This window comes from Coregonus lavaretus, assembly GCF_964263955.1.
Source record: "Coregonus lavaretus genome assembly, chromosome: 16".
In the NCBI taxonomy this organism is placed as follows: Eukaryota; Metazoa; Chordata; class Actinopteri; order Salmoniformes; family Salmonidae; genus Coregonus; species Coregonus lavaretus.
The window spans coordinates 35066357-35090742 of record NC_140003.1 but is presented as its reverse complement, the minus strand read 5'-3'; the positions used below and the strand labels follow the sequence as shown (position 1 = coordinate 35090742).

At 43.1% G+C, this 24386-nt stretch overlaps 1 protein-coding gene across 1 annotated transcript; it reads right to left on the bottom strand.

Moving 5' to 3' along the window:
* Positions 1-1404: 1404 nt before the first annotated feature.
* On the bottom strand, positions 1405-22710 carry LOC311143735 (uncharacterized protein; the record flags this gene model as incomplete). Its single annotated transcript, XM_084179611.1, has 19 exons — positions 1405-2875; positions 4406-4623; positions 4883-6044; positions 6209-6293; positions 7996-8152; positions 8276-8389; positions 8565-8607; positions 12694-12768; positions 14515-14643; positions 14737-14844; positions 15058-15155; positions 15289-15408; positions 15757-15885; positions 16376-16517; positions 16829-16985; positions 17196-17428; positions 17835-17967; positions 21023-21095; positions 22672-22710. The coding sequence occupies 19 exons, from the start codon at positions 22708-22710 to the stop codon at positions 2728-2730; spliced, it is 3363 nt and encodes a 1120-aa protein (XP_084035737.1). The 3' UTR covers positions 1405-2727.
* Between the last annotated feature and the right edge of the window lie 1676 nt (positions 22711-24386).

The following is a 24386-nucleotide window of genomic DNA, read 5'->3' as shown; positions in this document are numbered from 1 at the left end:
TTCGGCCAGAACTTCCGGTAGAGAAGTAAGCACTGATAGGCTGAGAGGGGAAGGGGCGGGTAATACCAGAGTAGTCCAGGGTTTACACGAGCTTCTATAGCCACAGATTCCACAGCCACAAAGTCAAAATTGGCACACACAAAAAAGTGCTTTTTGGTCTTAATTTAAGGTTAGGGTTAGGTTTCAAATCAAATGTAAGAAGACAAATTGTAGAAATGGGCGGGGTTTATGACTTGGTGTCTATAGAGCTCGCCAGCTTGTAGTCCTAAAAACAGCCATTCCTATGGGCAAAACTAACGGGGAAATAATAGGGTTTTGGAATACACGCCGAAAATAAGGTCACAGGTTAACACAGGCTAATGAGATCTTATATGTTTTGTTCTATGAGTTAACATGACATTTATGAATTATGCATTTATGCAACGTTTTTTTCAATGACAAATGCTTAAGACAGTGATGTTAGCTGATGATTATCTCATAGAACAAAACCTATAAGATCTCCTAAGCCTGTGTTTGCCACAGACCTTATTTTCGGCATTTATCCAAAAACCCTACAAAAACTCCATACATTTTCCCATAAGCTTCATTTAACGAACCATGGTGGTTAGTGCCTACAAAAAGACGCCATTACTATAGTCCGCCACAGTGGACACATAAAAACACCCATAATACCCATATAAACACAGAAATGGTTCCAATGTTGTTGTTTTTCGCCATTCATTTTTCACATTGTCAATTAATTGTGTTTGGTGTAGGCTTATCTTGGCGTAACGTTTTGATAGCTGTGTAATTCTCTCTCGGACAACGTGAGTTTTATCAATATATTCGCCTCAATTTACTCTTAAACATTCTCAACGCGAATTATTGATACAAGTTACCTTATCCGAGAGAGATTTGTGCAGTTATCAAAACGTCACGCCAAGGTAAGCCTACACGAAACACTGACTTTATACAGTATGACGTAATTCTAAAATCGCAGATGGAAAAATTAATGATGAAAACGATTGGAACCATTTCCGGGTTTTATGACTCATACTGTGTATGGGTAATTTCAAGATTGTCAATCTGCATTCAAAAGACATTTCAGTATAGCAGAATAACATATGACGACATGCAAGCCATTGTAAGTGATTGATGTAATGTAATTTCAGCCATTCATCAAATATGCACTTGCTAGGTGCTCTTCTGATGACACAATGACCTTATTGCTTCAGTTTTGATGCCTTCCCAACCAAGTGAATTATTACTGATCATGTATGGAATTGTGAAAGTGACAGAGGATTTGTTAGTCAGTAAATGTTATTGGGCTTTCTAGGTCTACTGTTTTTTCATTGCATACTGTATACTTTAAGAAGCAATGTTGGTAATGTATTACAGCATTAATGTGTGTATCTTTTGTTGCCAGTGACGTAAGGGGCTATACATTGAAATAAAAGTCACATAACACATTGTTAGAACAGTGAAAAAAATAAATATATTTTTAAAAGAAATAATACATCCGGGACAGTTGCATTGCTAAAAGGACAACCAAAATGTCCTCTTGTCGAGAAAACAAAACACATTCCCACGCTCTAATCCCAATTGAGGGATAAATCACAAATCAATAAATTAACCAGGATGAATAAATTAACCAGTTAACTTTGTTAACATTCCAGATATAGCTGCTGATTTTCCAGTTTATTAATAAAGGTTCAGTTGAATATGGACCTCAATGAGTCAATCTTTCTTCATGAACTAGAAGGTTTGGAGTGGTTTGAGCTGGCTAACACTTTGATCCTGCTTTGAAATACTTCTCTGGACTCATCCCCCATCTCTTGCATTACAATCTCCGCCCGCATACAGAACTTTTACTTAATAATTTACAATTTTGTTAGTGTCCCAGAGGTAGGAATACGTTTGAAATCCTCTGGAGTGCAAAAACCCTGTTATTTCAAGAGAAACATCAGTCTCAGCTCAAAGAACAGAGAGGGATCTGATAAGACAAACGTGTGACAAGAGTGAGGGGAGAGCTTATGGATATGGTACCCCTAGTTATAAAACATACAATACAAAATAAAAAATATATGTTAACTCAAGATTTGGGTGAAAAAGGCTTCAATATTTCTTAGTAAATAAATGAACATGAGCACATAAGAGTGAATGCAACATTGAATACTGAACTTAATCTGTCTTGATCTAGGAACGATGTAGAACTGATGGCTAGGTCTGTTTTGGGAGAGAAGGGCGTCCTTCTACCAAGCCACAGAACAGTCCATGGCAGAGATTACATCCCTACACTCATCAACTGAAAACTCCTCTGTTCCTGACGTCATTCCAGGAAAGTTCACTGTGGTCACCTGTAGTCGAAGAGAAAAACATCTTCCCGGAACACTGACAAGATTCTAGAGCCTCCATCCACATTGGAGTAGTAAGTGTCTGTGAGAAGGAGAGGTTGAACTCAGTAACCCCAAAGTTTCAGTGCAAAATAGCTTACGGTTTGTTGCATCATTAAGTACCACCATGGTCATGGAACAATATAAAAGTGTTTGTACAGCAATACAAATAAATACTTTTCAGTTCATTCCCTCTTTCACTTGTAAAAAAATCCATAGAAAATCCATTTTAAAAATTTAAAAACGCTGAGGTAAAAGGAGAGGCAGGAAGTCTCTGTGACCATCTCCAGGTCTGCCTCTCCTCACAGAGTTAGATGGAGGACAACCCCTCCATCCATATCCCGCCCCCAGGCCCCTACGCAGGCCCCAATGTCTCCACATCAGTAAGAACCTGGTCGAGGATCTCGTCGATGACTGGACAGTCGTAGTTGACTTGTTCGAGGTCCAACGCTGGGACAAACGTGACGAGGAGACGACCAATGCTCCTCCGAAGCTCCCTCAGTCTGAGAGAGAGAGACAGAAACAGAAAAATGGTGATCAACATGTACAGTGCCATTCAGAAAGTATTCACACCCCTTGACTTTTTCCACATTTTGTTGTGTTACAGTATGAATTTAAAATTGATTAAATTGAGACTGTCACTGGCCTACACACAATACCCCATAATGTCAAAGTGGAATTATGTTTTTAGACAATTTTACAAATTCATAAAAAATGAAAAGCTGAAATGTCTTGAATCAATAAGTATTCAACCCCTTTGTTATGGTTTGCCTAAATAGGTTCTGGAGTAAAAATGTGCTTAACAAGTCAGATAATAAGTTGCATAGATTTTTTTTATTTTTATGACTACCTCATCTCTGTACCCCACAGATATAATCATCTGTAAGGTCCCTCAGTCGAGCAGTGAATTTCAAACACAGATTCAACCACAAAGACCAGGGAGGTTTTCCAATGCCTCGCAAAGAAGGGCACCTATTGGTAGATGGGTGTAAAAACAAATTATAAAAAAATGACATTGAATATCCCTTTGAGCATGGTGAAGTTTTAAGTTACACTTTGGATGGTGTATCAATACACTCAGTTGCCGGAGAGGAAGGAAACCGCTCAGGGATTTCACCATGAGGCCAATGGTGACTTTCAAATAGTTCGAGTTTAATGGCTGTGATAAGAGAAAACTGAGGATTGATCAACATTGTAGTTACTCTACAATACTAACCTAATTGACAGAGTGGAGAGAAGGAAGCCTGTACAGAATAAAAATATTCTAAAACATGCATCCTGTTCGCAAATAAGGCAGTTTATGTCCTGAATATAAAATGTTATGATTGGGGCAAATCCAACACAAACACATCACTGAGTACCACTCTTCATATTTTCAAGCATGCTGGTGGCTGCATCATGTTATGGGTATGCTTGTCCTCTGCAAGAATTCAGGAGTTTTTTAGGATAAAACAAAACATAATAGAGCTAAGCACACGCAAAATCCTAGAAGAAAACCTGGTTCAGTCTGCATTCCAACAGACACTTGGGAGACAAATTAACCTTTCAGCAGGGCAATAAACTTAAATTGGCTTGAAAATCTATGGCAAGACTTGAAAAAGGCTGTCTAGCAATGATCAACAACCAACTTGACAGAGCTTGAAGATTTTCAAAAGAATAATGTGCAAATATTGTACAATCCAGGTGTGCAAAGCTCTTAGAGACTTACCCAGAAAGACTCACAGCTGTAATCATGCAAAAGATGATTCTAACATTTATTGACTTGGGTGTGAATACTTATGTAAATGAGATTTCTGTATTTCATTTAAATAATTGTGCAAAAATGTCTAAAAACATGTTTTCACTTCGTCATTATAGGGTATTGTGTGTAGGTGGGTGAGAGAAAAAAATATATTTAATCAATTTTGAATTCAGGCTGTAACACAACAAGATGTGGAATAAGTCAAGGGGTATGAATACTTTCTGAAGGCACCGATGATTTGATGACCATACAGGAATACTGAAGGAAACAAAAGTGAAAATCTTATCCTCACGTTTGGGGCGCCTCCGAGGTCGAGCCATTAGCAGCACTAGTGACCGCTATGTCTCCCCTCTCTCTCTGGGCAGCCTGAGCTGCTTCTCGCTCCTCTTTCTCTCTCTCTTGTTTCTCTCTCTCCCACTCTTGTTTCTCCCTCCTCAGCTCCACCACGTCCAGCTGCAGCGTCTCACACTGGGACCAGAGGTTGCCCCTCTCCTCTTTCATAGCCTCTACCTGGGGGAGGGAGAGCAGACAAGGGCACAGAAGGGAATGGTCGGCAGAGGATTATGTGGAGGAGGGAGATAAGAAATCACATCAGATAGACACCCTGATTCATGTTCATTTACACACAGCATGGTACATTGCCCCATCACCACCTCTTCATCCTACACACACCTGGTACATCAGGTTTCCATCAATCCAGTATTTTTCATGGTACGGTAAAATATCAACAGCATATCTATAAAGGCAGGGGGACAAAATGTCCACTCACCTGGGAGCGTAGCATGTCACGTTCACAGTTGGCGTTGCTGAGGTCCTGGAGCAGAGTGTCCACCTGTACAGCCAGCTGGTCACTGACCTTCCTCCCCTCCGCCTGCTCTCCTTCTCCACCCCCTGCTCCAGTCTGACAGACCTGGTGGCATTGCTCTCTCTTCACAGCGGCCTGGGAGAGCTCCTGCATGCTGCCCTCCAGGTCATGGAGCTGGCAGGTCAGCTTGTGGACCTGCTCCTTGAACTGGTCCCTCTCATGGGCTGCAGCCTGCATGAGCTCCAGCAGCTGGTCCTGCTGCTCCTGGGCCTCCGACAGGTTACGGAAGTCAATCAGAGGACGGTCTAATGGGTCTGGGGCTGATGGGCCAGCAGACGATGGGCCTGGTGCGGATGGGCCTGGTGTGGATGGGCCTGGTGTGGATGGGCCTGGTGTGGATGGGCCTGCAGAGGATGCGCCTGCAGAGGATGCGCCTGCAGAGGATGCGCCTGGTGTGGATGGGCCTGCAGAGGATGGGCCTGGTGTGGATGGGCCTGGTGTGGATGGGCCTGCAGAGGATGGGCCTGGTGTGGATGGGCATGGTGTGGATGGGCCTGGTTCTGTTCTCTTCCTCTCTCTTTCCTCCTTCTCCCTCTTCTTCTTGTCGTCCTCTTTTTTGTTCTTCACTTTTGTCCGGTTCTCTATTCTCTCCTTCTCCCTTTCCTTCTCTCCTTCCTCCCTTTTCTTTCGTTCCTCCTCCTCTTCATCCTTCACTTCGCCCCGTATGTCTGTCTGGGTGGTGATGCTCATCTGCTCTGAGGGAGGTGGTGGAGGGGAGGGGTTGGTCGCTGCGGTTCCCGTCTCCATGGAGCTTGTTCCTATGCCATTGGTCTTAACGTTGCCAGTGCCAGAAGGTGTTTCCACGGCCCTACTCTCTGACTTTACCTTGGCCATGTCAAAGGTTGCCTTCTTTGGAATAGGGGTGCTGTTGGTCTCCAAGATAACAATGTCATCGTCATCCGTGATCTCATCATCGTCATCGTCAATAGGGATGATGACTGACGGGGATGACACATTAGTCTCTGCCGCCGTTGATGCAGTCCCCATAGAGGTGTTTTGGTGGAAACCGTTCACCCTGGGTCTTTTGGTGTCCCTTTCAGAGGTCATTGCCAATGTTCTCTTCATTCTACAGAGAGGGTATGGGGCTTATTATGCACTAATGAACTAATAACAATGACTATTGACAGAATTTCTATGTGTCTTGTGGCAATGATATGTCGTACAAACACTACGAGAGAGAGAGAGAGCATACAAGAGAAGAGAGAAAACCACTCAAGACAGTGGGCCTACCTTGAAGGGGTTGAAGGGGCTGGAGGGGTTGAAAGAGAGCACACGCTAGAGATGATGGGCATGTGGTTGGAGGAAGGGCTGGTCCCTATGAAGAGAGAGAGACATACAGTGAGGGAAAAAAGTATTTGATCCCCTGCTGATTTTGTACATTTGCCCACTGACAAAGAAATTATCAGTCTATAATTTTAATGGTAGGTTTATTTGAACAGTGAGAGACAGAATAACAAAAAGAAAAAGAAAAGAAAAACGCATGACAAAAATGTTATGAATTGATTTGCATTTTAATGAGGGAAATAAGTATTTGACCCCCTCTCAATCAGAAAGATTTCTGGCTCCCTGGTGTCTTTTATACAGGTAACGAGCTGAGATTAGGAGCACACTCTTAAAGAGAGTGCTCATAATCTCAGCTTGTTACCTGTATAAAATAAACCTGTCCACAGAAGCAATCAATCAATCAGATTCCAAACTCTCCACCATGGCCAAGACCCAAGAGCTCTCCAAGGATGTCAGTGACAAGATTGTAGACCTACACAAGGCTGGAATGGGCTACAAGACCATCGCCAAGCAGCTTGGTGAGAAGGTGACAACAGTTGGTGCGATTATTCGCAAATGGAAGAAACACAAAAGGACTGTCAATCTCCCTCGGCCTGGGGCTCCATGCAAGATCTCACCTCGTGGAGTTGCAATGATCATGAGAACGGTGAGGAATCAGCCCAGAACTACACGGGAGGATCTTGTCAATGATCTCAAGGCAGCTGGGACCATAGTCACAAGAAAACAATTGGTAACACACTACGCAGTGAAGGACTGAAATCCTGCAGCGCCCGCAAGGTCCCCCTGCTCAAGAAAGCACATATACAGGCCCGTCTGAAGTTTGCCAATGAACATCTGAATGATTCAGAGGAGAACTGGGTGAAAAGCGTTGTGGTCACATAAGACCAAAATCGAGCTATTTGGCATCAACTCAACTCGCCGTGTTTCGAGGAGGAGGAATGCTGCCTATGACCCCAAGAACACCATCCCCACCGTCAAACATGGAGGTGGAAACATTATGCTTTGGGGGTGTTTTTCTGCTAAGGGGACAGGACAACTTCACCGCATCAAAGGGACGATGGACGGGGCCATGTACTTCAAATCTTGGGTGAGAACCTCCTTCCCTCAGCCAGGGCATTGAAAATGGGTCGTGGATGTGTATTCCAGCATGACAATGACCCAAAACACACGGCCAAGGCAACAAAGGAGTGGCTCAAGAAGGAGGACATTAAGGTCCTGGAGTGGCCTAGCCAGTCTCCAGACCTTAATCCCATAGAAAATATGTGGAGGGAGCTGAAGGTTCGAGTTGCCAAACATCAGCCTCGAAACCTTAATGACTTGGAGAAGATCTGCAAAGAAGAGTGGGACAAAATCCCTCCTGAGATGTGTGCAAACCTGGTGGCCAACTACAAGAAACGTCTGACCTCTGTGATTGCTAACAAGGGTTTTGCCACCAAGTACTAAGTCATGTTTTGCAGAGGGGTCAAATACTTATTTCCCTCATTAAAATGCAAATCAATTCATAAAAATTTTGACATGCGTTTTTTCTGGATTTTGTTGTTGTTATTCTGTCTCTCACTGTTCAAATAAACCTACCATTAAAATTATAGACTGATCATTTCTTTGTCAGTGGGCAAACGTACAAAATCAGCAGGGGATCAAATACTTTTTTCCCCCCTGTACATTTATATCAACACCTACATTATCAGAAACATCGCCATCAACATAACACACGCAGTTCCCAGTAGACGTACCTGATTGTGTGAGGGGAGAGATCCTGAGAGGAGAAGATCTGGGCCTAGCACTGAGTGGTGACGCTGTGGAAGCCCTAGAGCTCAGTGGTGCCTTCACATTAACTCTGACTGTGGGGGGAGCAGCAGCTGGAGACATCTGTACAGCTGTCCTGAAGCTCTACACATGACAGAGGAAGGGAAGGACATGAGTAGGAAGACTTCGTATTGGCTGTTTTTATTCAACTAGCTAGTCCTCCTGGCCTCTGTACTAGGCGCTGCTATATGACATAGCTAGACCCACCGATGTCTTTATAAGCTGCAGTTTCAGGTCCTCCTGTTGGCGCCTCAGAGCCTCGTTTTGCCGAGCCAGCGCCGCGATCCGCATCCGCTCTGACTTCTTCTGCTCATCTTCATACTGACACACACACACCAGGGCCAGGCATTAGGACATACACAACAGGGTAGTTTGGGCAGGGTACACAACATATAAGGTAGAACAAAACATGTATGGGCATAACATACCGGTAGGCATGAACCAGGGTGTGACACATACACAGACGGACACACACACACAGACAGAAATAGCTAACCTGTTGTCGTTTCCACTCCTGCTGCATTTTGGTGTTCCTTTCACTGTGAAATAGAGCACAGATTGACTGACATAGAAAACAATGTTTAAGAAAATAACACTGGCACCATTGAGATTTGATTTAATTGAAAATGAAAAGCCATAATTGCATTAATCTCTCACCTGCTGACATCATACACATTCTATGGAATAGCCTATCAGGTAAAATATTATTGGCACCCTTGATAAAGGTGAGCAAAAGGTTTTCAATGGGGTTCAAGTCAGGGGACTGAGATGGCCATTGCAAAATGTTGATTTTGTGACAATTTCTTGGTGGATTTTGATGTGTGCTTGGGGTTATTGTCTTGCTGGAAGATCCACTTGTGGCCTCGAAGTTTCAGCCTCCTGGCAGAGCCGACCAGGTTTTTGGCTAAAACGTCCTGGTATTTGGTAAAGTTAATGATGCTGTTGACCTTAACAAGTGCCCCAGGACCAGTGGAAGCAAAATAGCCCCATAACATTTACATTTTAGTCAAGATCCACCACCATATTTTACAGTAGGTATGAGGTTATGTTCTGCATATGCATCCTTATTTTGACGCCTAACCCACCACTGACTGGTGTGCATGGCCAAAGAGCTTTATTTTCATGTCATCTGACCATAGCACCGGTTCAAATCGAAGTGCCAATGGCGTTTATCAAACTCTAGGCATGTACATTTGTTTGTTGCTCTCAATAAAGGCTTTTTCTGGAAACCCTTCTAAGGAGCCTATTGGCATGGACGTGGCGTCTAATTATAGATTTGGCGACCCGTTGATGCGATGAAGTCCTGTAATTCTCCACCTTTGGCTCTTTTATTTGCCTCCCGAACCATCTTCCTCACTGTGCGTGGGGCCAAGATACACATGCGTCCAATACCTGGCAGGTTTACCACTGTTCCAGCGGTTTTAAACTTCTAAATTGATGCCCTAATAGTGGTAGGTTGTATTTTTTTGGGGGGTTCAAAATTATTTTTTGCCATTGTCAGATTTATGAAGGTCAACAACCATGTATGTCTCTTTTCGATTGTGAGTTCTTTGCCTTTTCCCATGGTGATGAATGACATGCGTGTTACGTCATTTTTATACCCCAGTGAAACAGGAAGCCATGGAAGGCCACAATACAGTTCCTTAAACTGAGATTAACTTTAAAAAGTAGCCTGTTAATGCAGATTTATTTAAGAATCTTAAAGGGTAACAATAGTTTTGACATCTACACTACCGGTCAAAAGTTTTAGAACACCTACTCATTCAAGGGTTTTTCTTTATTTTTTACATTGTAGAATAATAGTGAAGACATCAAAACTATGAAATAACACATATGGAATCATGTAGTAACCAAAAAAGGGTTAAACAAATCAAAATAGGGCGGCAGGTAGCTTAGTGGTTAAGAGCGTTGTGCCAGTAACCGAAAGGTTACTAGGTGAAAATAGTAAAAATAAAGAAAAACCCTTGAATGAGTAGGTGTTCTAAAATATTTTACCGGTAGTGTAGATTTTTTAGAACAAAATGTATTAGTTGTTAAACAAAATCTCTTTCTCTGAACAATTATTTGTATTGATATAAAATAATAAAACAATATAGCTCAGTAATTATATTATTTATTTTATACATAATTTTTTGCTAATCTTTACAAGGGTGCCAATAATGGACCTGACTGTACAACGTTAACTCCTTTCCTACTGTTTTCCAAAATCTGTCAAGTCAACAGTTAGGTGTGCTTGCTGAAAGCAATGCACAACTCCAGATTTCTCTCATAGTTTTATTATTAGAGGGGCTTAAAGCATGAGTCCCCACTTTAAATCTTCGACATACTTCTTCTTCTGCACGCTACTCCTCTTACACCGTTTGGATTGAGTTGCTTACATACAACTTTTTGACATCTTTTATACTTTTTAAACTGTAAGCTTTTTGTCCTTATTTTTGTCCTCCATCCACTTCCATGGGATTTCCTCAACATTCTAAAGGTCCCAGTGTGACACCACTTTCAACATTCCATTCACTCTAAATGCAACAATGCAAAACATTTCTTGTTTTTTCTTGTTTTATTTTTGGTAGTTACAGTCCCATCGCTGCAACTCCCGTACGGACTCGGGAGAGGCGAAGGTCGAGAGCCGTGCGTCCTCCGAAACACGACCCAGCCGAGCCGCACCAATGTGTCAAAGGAAACACCGTACACCTGGCGACCGTGTCAGCATGCACTATGCCTGGCCCGCCACAGGAGTCACTAGTGCACGATGGGACAAGAATATCCCTGCCGGCCAAACCCTCCCCTACCTGGATGACGCTGGGCCAATTGTGCGCCGCCCCATGGGTCTCCCGGTCGCAGCCGGCTGCGACAGAGCCTGGACTCGAACCAGGATCTCTAGTGGCACAGCTAGCACTGCGATGCAGTGCCTTAGACCACTGTGCCACTCGGGAGGCCCAAAACAGCTGTAAATAATAATAATAATAATATAAAAAAAGTTACAGCTGTTTAAAGTGACGAAAAGTAGCTAGCTAACGTCAGCTTCTCATGTCTCATCATTGAGCAGCCCAAACGGAGCCATTACTCTGGATACTCACAGTGCATGGGGCAGCGCAGGGAGCGAGGGACAGACAAAGACAATCAGCTATAGATACTAACAAAGGAAGTTACTTTATTTCTAATTTCGGGTTGAGCAATTGGCCTGGGTAGGGTAGGGCCTGAACGTCAACGGCCTGGGTAGGGTAGGGCCTGAACGTCAACGGCCTGGGTAGGGTAGGGCCTGAACGTCAACGGCCTGGGTAGGGTAGGGCCTATACGGCAACGGCATGGGTAGGGCTTGCGCTAAAATGTCATGCCCATGCAGGACTCTCCATAAAATGTAACAATGGTTGCGTGTTGCGTTTGCCCAGGGCTTCGGGATACAAGTGTGAATCACTACATGTACCCACACACATACACTTTATTTTTGCTTGACTGAGCTTGCCTGGCTTACTGGACCAATAGAATAGTCCCAAAATTGCAAATCTGACCATCTGACACTCCAGGCAGGCTAGAGAAAACCCTCAAAGTATAGTATTTGAACATCCAGTATTTGACACAGACTTTTCTTTCCTAACAGGTCTGAAGGATAAGCCACAATCTTCACACAACCCTGTGTACGTAAATCAGACAAATCATGTCATGAACGTTTCCTGCAAATTTTATCAATTTGCTTTGTTCATAACTTCAAGTAGATTCAAATTCAACTATTGACTCGACTTGTGTATCCCCCTGGGGACAGATGTGCTCCGAGGGAATGGGTGCCCTTCTCCTGCCAGTGGGTCCCTCTTCCCTAAAGACACCAAACCAACTTTAACATGTTCAGGATATCCTATCCAATCAATTAATCAATCAGCCAATCCATTTTTCCATCTACCTACTTTTTCAACTACAACCAGTCACCACCATTACTACTGCAGACACTACCACTACTATACATATTTCAAAACCATAAATACTTTAAAACAAGCTAGCAACCACACCACATTTTCTTCAGGAAATGTACTTTTCTAGTTCTTTGGGTTTTAGACTTTTCTAATCTGAACACCTGCTCATTCGTCCTTATTTTTAGGCACGTGCGATTTCACACTCAACTTCAAGCACGAAGGTGACTATGCATGCCAGCTAGCTACTTTGCGTTTGATAGTAAATTCTGAAAACAAGTAAGTCTAAACATATACACGCGGTTGTCAGCCATTTGTGCAACATGTTTTTTTCTTTTTTCTTTATCTGCGTCCAGCTAAACCTTCGGTAGAATTCAAATGTTTTGCACTAGAATAAATGGCCTGGCTACTACCAAACATGACAACTGTGGCGGGTAAACTCGCAGCATAATGACAACACAAGCAACTTGTGCCGCGAACCAGCATCAGAAATATGTCAGGATTATTTTGCTTCCATCAACAAATCACACAAAGCACTATTATCAATCTTACTGCATTTTGCGGAAGGCCTAACGTTGGTTTTTCACTCCATACATTGACAAAATAATGATGCATGTTTCAGCCTCAAGGTCAATTATCTGCAAATAGCCTAGATGTTCAGTTATGCATTCAAAATATCTTTAGATGCAGCATTAATTCTACAGTATATGGTTGGATTCTCACTGTTGCTTGTAGGTTTTCTGGTATGAAGGTTGGTCATCATCAGAGTCTTCAGGCTCTTCCTCCACCATGCAGCTCCTGGAAAAGGCAGCTGATAATGAATGCCCATATACTGCCATGGCAACATCACACACTGGTACACACATACAAATACATACAGTGCATTCGGAAAGTATTCAGACCCCTTGACTTTTTCCACATTTTGTTACGTTACAGCCTTATTCTATAATCGATTAAATAAAAAATGTCCCTCATCAATCTACACACAATACCCCATAATAACTAAGCAAAAACTGGTTGTTTTTTGTGTGTAAATGTATTACAAATAAAAAACAGAAATACTTTATTTACATAAGTATTCAGACCCTTTGCTATGAGACTCGAAATTGAGCTCAGGTGCATCATGTTTCCATTGATCATCCTTCAGATGTTTCTACAACTTGGAGTCCACCTATGGTAAATTCAATTGATTGGACATGATTTGCAAAAGGCACACACCTGTGTATATAAGGTCCCACAGTTGACAGTGCATGTCAGAGCAGAAACCAAGCCATGAGGTCGAAGGAATTGTCTGTAGAGCTCCGAGACAGGATTGTGTCGAGGCACAGATCTGGGGAAGGGTACCAAAAAATGTCTGCAGCATCGAAGGTTCCCAAGAACACAGTGGCCTCCATCATTCTTAAATGGAAGAAGTTTGGAACCACCAAGAATCTTCCTAGAGCTGGCCACCCGGCCAAATTGTGCAATCGGGGAGAAGGGCCTTGGTCACTCTGACAGAGCTCCAGAGTTCCTCTGTGGAGATGGGAGAACCTTCCAGAAGGACAACCATCTCTGCAGCACTCCACCAATCAGGCCTTTATGGTAGAGTGGCCAGACGGAGGCCACTCCTCAGTAAAAGGCACATGACAGCCCGCATGGAGTTTGCCAAAAGACACCTTAAGGACTCTCAGACCATGAAACCAGATTCTCAAGATTGAACTCTTTGGTCTGAATGCCAAGCGTCACGTCTGGAGGAAACATGGCACCATCTCTATGGTGAAGCATGGTGGTGGTAGCATCATGCTGTGGGGATATTTTTCAGCAGCAGGGACTGGGAGACTAGTCAGGATCGAGGGAAAGTTGAACGGAGCAAAGTACAGAGAGATCCTTGATGAAAACCTGCTCCAGAGTGCTCAGGACCTCAGACTGGGGCGAAGGTTCACCTTCCAACAGGACAACGAACCTAAGCACACAACCAAGACAACGCAGGACTGGCTTCGGGACAAGTCTCTGAATATCCTTGAGTGGCCCAGCCAGAGCCCGGACTTGAACCTGATCGAACATCTCTGGAGACATGAAAATAGCTGTGCATCGACGCTCCCCATCCAACCTGACAAAGCTTGAAAGGATCTGCAGAGAAGAATCTCCCCAAATACAGGTGTGCCAAGCTTGAAGTGTCATACCCAAGAAGACTCAAGGCTGTAATCGCTGCCTAAGGTGCTTCAACAAGGTACTGAGTAAAGGGTCTGAATACTTCTGGAAATGTGATATATCCGTCTTTTATTTTTTTTTATAAATTTGCAAAAATATCTAAAAACCTGTTTTTGCTTTGTGATTATGGGGTATTGTGTGTAGATTGATGAGGGGGAAAAAACAATTTAATTAATTTTAGAATAAGGCTGTAACGTAACAAAATGTGAAAAAAGTGAAGGGGTCTGAATACTTTTGCACTGTACATTCCGGTAGGCAAGTAGACATGCACACAAACATACAAACAAAGACCGAGGGGGCCCACAAAACATGTTATAAGCATGTTCATTTGATCTAGGTGGGTTCGGGACACACCTGAACTGGGGGTCGGGGTTCATGTGGCAGAACCACTTCTCTGGGAGCAGTCTGCAATCAATCCCATCTGGCAGCTTCCTCCAGCGCAGGCAGGTGTCACATTGCACCCAGTTCTGGTCCGGGCGCTTCCTATGGGGATAGAGATACACAGAAGAACCAGTTAGAGGAGGGACGGAGACAAAGAGGAAAGGAGAAAGGAAGACGGAGGAGTGTTTTACTTACATGGTGTCTTCCACTGGCACGGTGCTGTTAGGATCTTCTTTGTCTCTTTTAAAGCGGATCTCTTTCCAGTAGTCCTCCAGCTTTACCCCCAAGTTGTTGATGGTTTTCCTGCACAAAGAAAATAAGAAATAAACAATGACAGTTTACATAGTGCTGATTTATCCAGCTAAATTATTGAAAGTACACTATCTTTAAAGTGTGTGGGCAGATAGCTGCAAAATAGTCAGATTGTTTTGTTTCATTGAGTGGAAAACAGTTATTCAGGAAGTGTTCTTGAAGGGAGCACTCTCCTCCTCACCTATATGTGGTAAGAGTCCTTACCTGTATTTGTCGGTATTGTCAAAATCTTGCTTGTTGTGGGTGGGCTCCAGAAAGTTACACTCGATAACCCCAATTACCCCGAGACCTTGGATGTTGGCCTGACGGGGGTAGAGGTGGTTATGGGTCAGTGATGGAGGACATAAGGCATCAGAGTACCACAATAGATGGCAATACTTTTTCTTATGCACATGCACAATCCACTCGCACAAACATACAAATACACTCTTTTACCTTGAGTTGAACGCCCACTCGCTCATAAGGTTTTATGAGGCGGTTCTTGTGGTACATCATGATGCCGTATTGGTCTTTGCTCTTGGTGTTGTACCCAAAGGTGATGGGAATACGTCTGTTCTGGTACAGGACTTAAGGCCTCAAACAGGAAGGAGAGCAGATGACACATATCCTCTTCCCTTTGTGAAAAATACCCTATTGTATCACTGTGCTGAACATGAACATCTAGCTATGGAATGTATTGAACTAATATTAGTTAAACATAAGTAACTGATTATTATTGCAAGCTTATAAAAGCATTGTGTCTATGGCAGTGGCTGATGGTATTTCTTGTATGTAGAGCATAGTACCCATATTTGACTATTTCTATTTTCCCTCCAAAACAAAACAGAAGTAGTGTCTCCAGGATGTGACAACACCAACACACAGTAAAGCCATCCACAGAGGCTCCTGGGTGGGGTAGGATACCACGAAGTTGGGCTTGTAATAGTCCTTCGCGATGTATGCCAGGCTCTTGGAGATGAGCTCAGTCTTCACTTTTTGCCCTCGAATGACGATCTGCATACGCGGCTTCAGGTACAGAATACTGCAGTATGCCTGAGCACACAAACAACACATTGAGAGAATACAATAAACAATCAGCCCAGCGTCGTCCGGGTTTGGCCGGTGTAGGCCGTCATTGTAATTAAGAATTTGTTCTTAACTGACTTGCCTAGTTAAATAAAGTTAAAATAAAAATAAAAAATAAATCAACAATCAATCAAAATACAACACTAAGAAAAAAATGAAATAAAATAGGCTATTTCACACATACAAATGATAACACACTAGTCCAGCGTTTCCAAACACTGTCCTGGGGACCCCAAGGGGTGCACATTTTGGCTTTTGCCCTAGCTTTACACAGCTGATTCAAATAATCAACTCAAGCTTTGATTATTTTAATCAGCTGTGTAGTGCTAGGCAAAACCGAGTTTGGAAAATGCTGCACTAGTCAAAGGATAAATTATTTCAATCCAGCTAAAGCTACGCTCTGTTGTGTGAAATGCTGTATGGAACGTCAATATAACATCACTATACTAATACTTACACGTAGCGAGTAGTAACTCTCTGGTTTTGTGAGCAGCTCCGACCGCCTGTATTGCTCACTGGTGCTCTCCAAGACATCCAACGGGATTCTGATGTCGTAACTGGATGTTGTGAAATCAAACTCTGTTTGTCCTGTTAATGTCCTGTGGACAAAAATAAACACTTACTGTATAGACTCCTACTCAACGGTTTTACTTGCTCCACACTTCAAAAAGGGCCTCAGGGCTGACCCCTAATGGTGGAATTTTAGGTTTTGACTATGTTCAAGGGGAAGGCGAAAGTGAAACCTACAATTCCACCAAGGGAGTAATCTGATGGCCGAGAGAGTGGCAATTTCAAAGGAGAACTGACATTTGAAAGTCAATTCCACGTAGTTGAGGGAGAAGGAAAGAGAGGAAAATGTCCTTATATGGAATCTGTAAGAGAGAAATACTCAAGTGTGTATGTGTCTGACCTGCGCAGGCTCCAGATGATGATGCGTGTTCCTGAAGAGCCCGTGGAGCAGGTGGAGTTGATGGCTTTGAGCTCTGTGAGCAGCTCGTTCTCCGTCTTAAAGAGAGAGTAGTACAGGATGTCCTGCAGACTGGCCTTGTGCTTCTCATTCACACGGAGTGCACCAGAAGTCAAGGACAACACACACAGGAACAATACAACCGATAGACCTAAATAGCTAGCCGTATTTAAGATTGGCACTATCAAATGACACTGTGTACAAGTACATCTATAGATCTACATCCCACCTGTCCAAACTGTTTGAAGGTGATGACAGTTTAAGCACTATGATGTGTGTGTGTGTGTATAGTCTCTCTATAAAAGGATATACTGGTTGAGTCCGACGCGTTGGAAGGAGACGATGGGTACGATGATCTGCTCTGCTTTGATCTGTGCCAGGTAGCTCTGGGAGAGCATGCCCACATGCATGGAGTCTCCATCTAGCGACTTGGAGAACACGATGGCGTCTCGTCCCAGACGCATGGACCCCGACTTGAAACCGTTACCGTAGAGACCAATCGGGTGCTGGCCGTTTATGACTGTCTTCTCACTGTAACCGAAGCTGAGGAGAGAGAAAGATAGAGAAAAATGTTTTTTTTTTTATGTACATGAATCATAAACTTGCATTCTTATAGCACAGCATACATTATTTATTTTTTTACTTGTCCCTGGTTTGTTCCGGGAACGTCCCTTTAGACGTTTTCAGGATGTTCTCTGAACATTTGTTTTTCCAATCGTCAAGACATTACATGATGGTCCCAAGGGAACGTTCTCTGGGGGACTTCTGTAAGTTCCCTGGATGTCATGGAGGACCAGGTCAGGACGTTCTCAGGACATTCACCAGTGTCATCAGGACGTCACGTGATGGTCCCGAAGGGGGTGTTCCCTGCAGGACTTTTGTCCAGGCTTTTATCTAACCTGATTCACCCTGCTAAAGTAGTGGTAGTGGTTAAGAGAACTGTCCATACCTGAGCATCTTGTGCATCTTTTCATAGTCCAGCCCATTTCCATTGTCCATGAAGATGAGGCAGTCTTGGCCTTTAAACTGGGTCTTATCAATCCAGAACTGCTTGGCATTGACATCTGGATCATAGGCATTATCTGGGGAAAGACATGGAAATAGAGGACTTGTAAGCATAGAGGAATATGAACAGAATACATTAGAAATGACATTTGACAAAATATTGTTTTTACACTATGTTGTTTTACAAATAACGAATCCCTTTCATAGTGTATGCCACCATAGCAGACCACCCAAGCCATTTGCCCAACGCCAACACATCCACGCCAAACCAGCATAGGAGTCCAAGCCAAACCACATTGCCATCTGTGTTGCGAATACTGTGGAAAACTACCACGCATCAGGGTTTTAGACACCCCAGATAACATTCAAAGCTGTGTAATGTAAAGTGTGATATATATAATATGTCCTCCTTTGTTGCTTGTGCAATGTGGACAATTACAACAGGCTGCCTTTGACAGCTGTAACAGAGGATGCAACCCCAGCCTCTGCTGTAGATGCAACATCTTCAAGACACTACTGGAACATCAGCTAACACAAACATGTGGTCAGGTCTCACTCTCCCCAGAACTATCTTCAAAATCCCTCCCTCCCGCTATCCATCCAGCCATCTCCTTTTCAAATGTTCCTCCCTACCGCCATCTTTGTACTACTATCTTCTATTGTCTAGCTCCCCCTCTCTCCATTATTCTGTCTGGAGCAGGCTTGAATCCAAAGGCCTGTCCAAAGCCACACTGGCGAGGTGGGGTTGGCAGTGTGTGTGTACTGGCTAGATGGGAAACACTGGGCTGATGAGAGATATTGCTATATCCTAAGCCTTTATTGCTCCAGGTAGAGGTAGAAAGAGAGAGAAAGAGTGGAATGGGTTAGGAAAAGTGAGGGGTATGGAAGGAAATCAAGAGTGTGAGATACTGGAACACAGAGAAAGATGGAGATAAGAGAAGGAGATAGGAGGAAACTGTAGCAGAGACATGCAAAGAAATGTGATGGACATCTGAGACGGTATCTGGTGACAGGCTGAATACTAAACTGGGTTGGCAGACAGACTGCAGACAGGCAGACTGCACTGCAGCAACAGAGACCTGCCTGAGAAACTGCTCATTGCTCAATGACTGATAAGCAGGGCTCCAGACTGCAACCATTTAGTCGACCCTATGACTTGCTGTGCGAGTTACATTTTAATTGGCTACACATTCTACCTGGTCACCTCAATCAAAATGTCCTATTTTTGGGGCAAATAAAACCTTGATTTGGTTAAACAGCAAACTGCATTATACTCATGATTCTTTTAATGAAACTGTCTGCCCTCCCGCTGTGCCTGTTTCGCTGGGGCCAGCTGCTGTAATGAGCGAGCCTCTCACATTCTCACAAAAAAAATCAGAACATTCTGGCGCCCTATTTTGACATGAAAATATAACTAAAAAATGCAAGACAATCACTGGATTAGGTTGCATATCAAAAAATCTTGAATCATGCATTCCTGCTTAGACTTGTTAGATGTAACAACTTATTTATTGAATACCATCTCAGTAGTCTATTACACACTACTTACTAAAGCTTTGTGAATGACCTTATAATCACTTTATAAGATGATTACTCCTATTTTTTCTATTGCGTGACGTTGCAAGATTTTATTTGGATGGTGCAACCAAATTATGGGCTGATGCCGCCAACTGAAAAAGTTAGTGCCACCAGGGGAAAATGTTAGCCTGGAGCCGCGTGATAAGGGAACGGGATTAATCATCATGGAGGCTGAAAGTGTCTGTTGAAAAAGACCACCCCAGGGACAGGACTGCTGTGAGATAGGCTATAGGCCTAGCCTGTGGGATAAAGTGCCTTATCCAGACACACTGCTGTAGGCTAATTGTCAGAAACTATGGTAATATGGTTCAAGAAAAAAAAAGTATAATCACAATGACGTAATTCGAAAGCAAATCAAGGAGATGCGAGGAAAAGGTCCTCTGTAGCTCAGCTGGTAGAGCAGCTGGTAAAAGCGTCTGCTAAATGGCATATTATTATTATAAAAGTGAGGAAGGAGAGCCGAGGAGGGCAGGGGTCCTTGAACATCCATTAGGTTATATTCCCACTCATTGTAGGGTATCAGAGAGGCATTACGGCGTATATTTGAATTCCCTCTTTCTCTGACGCTCTCGAGTAGTTTATGTGACAGAGCAGCCTAGCACATGGATTATTTCTTAGCAAGGGTAAAATGTTCTTATATGCAACATCCATGACTGCCAACTTGGGAGAGTGGAGAAGGGAGAAAGCTAGAAAGGTAGAGAGGAGGGGCCAGGAGGCAAGACAGGGGATTTAGAGTAATAGTCCTTGAGCTTCCATTAGGTTATATTCCAACTCATTGTAGGGTTCAGAGAGCTTTAGCATTCTCTGTCGATCTTGAGTAGTTTATGTGCGATAGCAGCCTAGAACAATAACTTTTTTTAGTACAGTCTGGGGAATGGTAGTAGAAAGGTAGAGAGGCGAAGTGAGTATAGGAGGGGAGGGGAAGGCATGGCAGGGGAAAGAAAATAGCATATTCCTTAGTGTGATTTGAATTGAGAGTGATATTCATTGAACATCAATGAGGTTATATTCCCACTCATTGTAGGGTTCAGAGATCTTAAGCTCTTCAGTGTGTCGTGTTAAAATGCACTCCCCATGCATGGAACATTTCATTTGCATGCACATTAGTGTGTCATACAGCATAGGTTACATGTAGCATACATCAAAAAGTTAGATTCCATGTTATGAAAATTCCCAAACGTTTCCAAAGTACAGTACATTTTGAAAGTTACTGAGAATATTTCCTCCCTTTACAACCCTACTCTGGAAAACAGACATCCCCAGGGACCGCTGTGGGTCAGTCTATAAGTCTACCCCAGGGGACAAAGAAGACCCATCCATAAACACTGTTGGGATGGGAAAAGAATCCCATCCAAAAATGAAACGCTCAGCAGGATAAAATAGGTCACAAAGTGAGTGCAGAACATTGCCTCTGAGAGTAGCCATTTTAACACCATGATGCTCAGCGATTGGACAGGAATGACTTACAGTTGGACACAGCGATTGGACAAATATGACAGGTGACACACCGGTTAACTTGGCGACTGGACAGTACGACTGATGATGATGACTCACCTATTAATTCAGCGATGGCGCTGAAGGGCCAGGTGTGGCTGGTGGAGTTTGTGTGGAGGAACTTGGGACAGAGCTGTTAAGGGAGGAGTAGAGTTAGCCTATGTTGATGACATTAAATGGATCAAATTTGGTATATTACCACCTCCTTCAGGAAGCATTATATTAGGTCTACTCCATTTGGAGGCGAAAGAAACGCACATCTGTTTATGCGAGGTGCTGGCTAGCGGAGTAGAACACCTGAAAAAGAAAAGGAGAGCCACACACTCTAGGAGCTCAGATGCAATAATTGTATAACCTGATAAACAACGTTGACAGACAAGCTGTCTTCATCAGGCTATAATGACAAACACTGCGGGTCACTAGTTTATATAGTGTCAAAGGACACACACACCGGGTCACTAGTTTATATAGTGTCAAAGGACACACACAGACCCGCAGTGTTTGTCATTATACCCTGATGAAGACAGCTTGTCTGTCAAAACGTTGGTTATCTGGTTATTATATTATTGCATCTGAGCTCCTAGAGTGTGCAGCTCTCCTTTTCTTTTTCAGGCCTACTCCATTCCCAGATGACTGACAACCCTACATGTCCTGACTGATTAACCTACATGTCCTGACTGATTCCCAGATGACTGACAACCCTACATGTCCTGACTGATTAACCTACATGTCCTGACTGATTAACCTACGTGGGTCCATCCCCACAACCTGTGAGTTTAAAGTGTGAAAAGCACACCCAATACTCACTGCCTTCATTCATCTCACACAAACCTCTCCATCTTCAACCTCACCCTCCTCTCAAACACACACACGCCTGTAGATTCAGAAGCCTCCCCAAGCAGACCCCAGGTCACATGGAGAGGATCGTTTTAAATGATATAAGATGCATGTCCGGGCCAATGTGGTCATTATTGGCTATACGGTGAAAATTGACACTATTTCCCCATTTGAATGGCATAAGATAGCTTGGATGCAGCAACAGCAACCATACTGTGACCGAGGAGTGGAATCATTGGGGTATATATTATAGCTATGAACTGGAGACAGCGTCCAAGATGGCCGACCGTTGTTTTCAACGTAATCTGCTCACGTTCCCATACGCTGTTTCGTGGTGGTTGCCATCTGCTTTACAACGCCGTGAAAACACGCCCGTTAGGCAATCTGGCGCTTTGATTTGAACACAATTCAATCTCCCGGATTTCCGAATCTCTCGACGCAACTCGTTTTTGACAATAGTGGATGAGCGCCATTGGGCTACTCGGTGTGTGACACAGAAAAATATTGCACGTCACCACAACAACACCGCATGACATGAGATGATGAGAAACGCCTCTACAAAGTATATATTTTCCCCAAGTTCAGAAATAGTTATGTATTTATCTAGCAAACGACAACACCGAAATATCCAGCTCCGCTGTTCAAAAGATGTTCCACTTTGTATGGGGACTGGGGGTTATCAATATCGCACGCGCTAACGGCAATCAACATTCCCAAAGGATATTGGTTAGCTAGCTCCAAAACATACATCACATTATGCGATCGAACCAACAAGACTATCGCCATACTTCTAAATTTACTGCACAGCAATTTACTTCTACATACAAATCCCAACAGATTATAGATAGTGTCAAATATCATGATATGCTTACCGCACTTAGAGGCACTCCTCTCTGTACTTGCGACGCCATCTTCTCCGAAATGCAGAAGGGGCGTGGTCAACATGCACAAGTCCAGCGCGAGGGCACCGCCCAGCTGGATATAACCCCGCCCATAACATGCTGTTGGTGTGTTAAGAATAACTTAATTTATCTGTTTATTCACGAACCAATTTATATCAATTTAAAAGAAAGACACTGGCATCTTAGTATGGCTAACACCTAACTCTCGAAGTCCTCCTGACTTCAGAGTCTGGAATGGTTCTCTGATGTTGTCGGCACAATGCGTCGATAATGAAGGGGGCTGTGCTATTACTGGTTGGCTCTCCACTGTGTCTTTCTCACTCAAACACCCACACGCACAGACCCAAGCCCCGCCCTTCCATTTTCATTATTTTTTTTGCATTATCAATCAATCAAATCAATCACATTTTAATTATAAGGCCCTTTTTACATCAGCAGATGTCACAAAGTGCTATACAGAAACCCAGCCTAAAACCCCAAACAGCAAGCAATGCAGATGTCGAAGCATGGTGGCTAGTAAAAACTCCCTAGAAAGGCGGAAACCTAGGAAGAAACCTAGAGAGGAACAAGGCTCTGAGGGGTGGCCAGTCCCCTTCTGGCTGTGCCGGGTGGAGATTATAACAGTACATGGCCATTAAGGCCAGATTTTTCTCCAAGATGTTCAAACGTTCAGAGATGACCAGCAGGGTCAAATAATAATCTAATCAAATCAAATCAAATTGTATTGGTCACATGCGCCGAATACAACAGGTGCAGACATTACAGTGAAATGCTTACTTACAGCCCTTAACCAACAGTGCATTTATTTTTAACAAAAAAAGTTAAAATAAAACAACAACAAAAAAAGTGTTGAGAGAAAAAAGAGCAGAAGTAAAATAAAGTGACAGTAGGGAGGCTATATATACAGGGGGGTACCGTTGCAGAGTCAATGTGCGGGGGCACCGGCTAGTTGAGGTAGTTGAGGTAATATGTACGTGTGGGTAGAGTTAAAGTGACTATGCATAAATAATTAACAGAGTAGCAGCAGCGTAAAAAGGATGGGGTGGGGGGTGTTAGAAATTGCGTAATTCAAATCTGGTATTGGAATAAGAATCAAGAGATCTTCAATCCAAGCTTAATTTATTATATGCAAAATGTATGTATGATAAGTATGAAGGTTCGTATATACGGGTCCACTGAAATACCACGCAGGGCACTCAGTTAACTAATCCATTGTTCTAAGTTCTTCTTAAAATACTCTGACAGAAATCCTCCACTTCTTCTGTTGGCCAACCAGAGCAAAGGACTGAGTGTGGTCCAGACTCCATTTCAGCCAATCCGTTCCATTTGTTACAAGGCATAGTTGCTATGATAATAACCTGCGGAGTCAGCACCGAGAATACACAAAATCCACTGTAGCCAGGTTCAAGGACAGATCACAGACAACAAAGAGAGAGTGTTCTTATCAGCCTGTTATGTGAAACAATCCATATCAGTACAGTGCTCCTCATTAATGCATTCCTTCCAAGCTATTCATCACATACAAATCCAATTAAAAAATAAAACCCATCAATTCCCCCTTTTGACACCCTCTAGGGTGTCACTCATTAAAATACAATACAAACAAAAATAAACACTTTTATTAATAGACAATTTGATAATAAAAGTCCTTCAGTCCTTCCATCGACACCCAACTTGCAAACTGT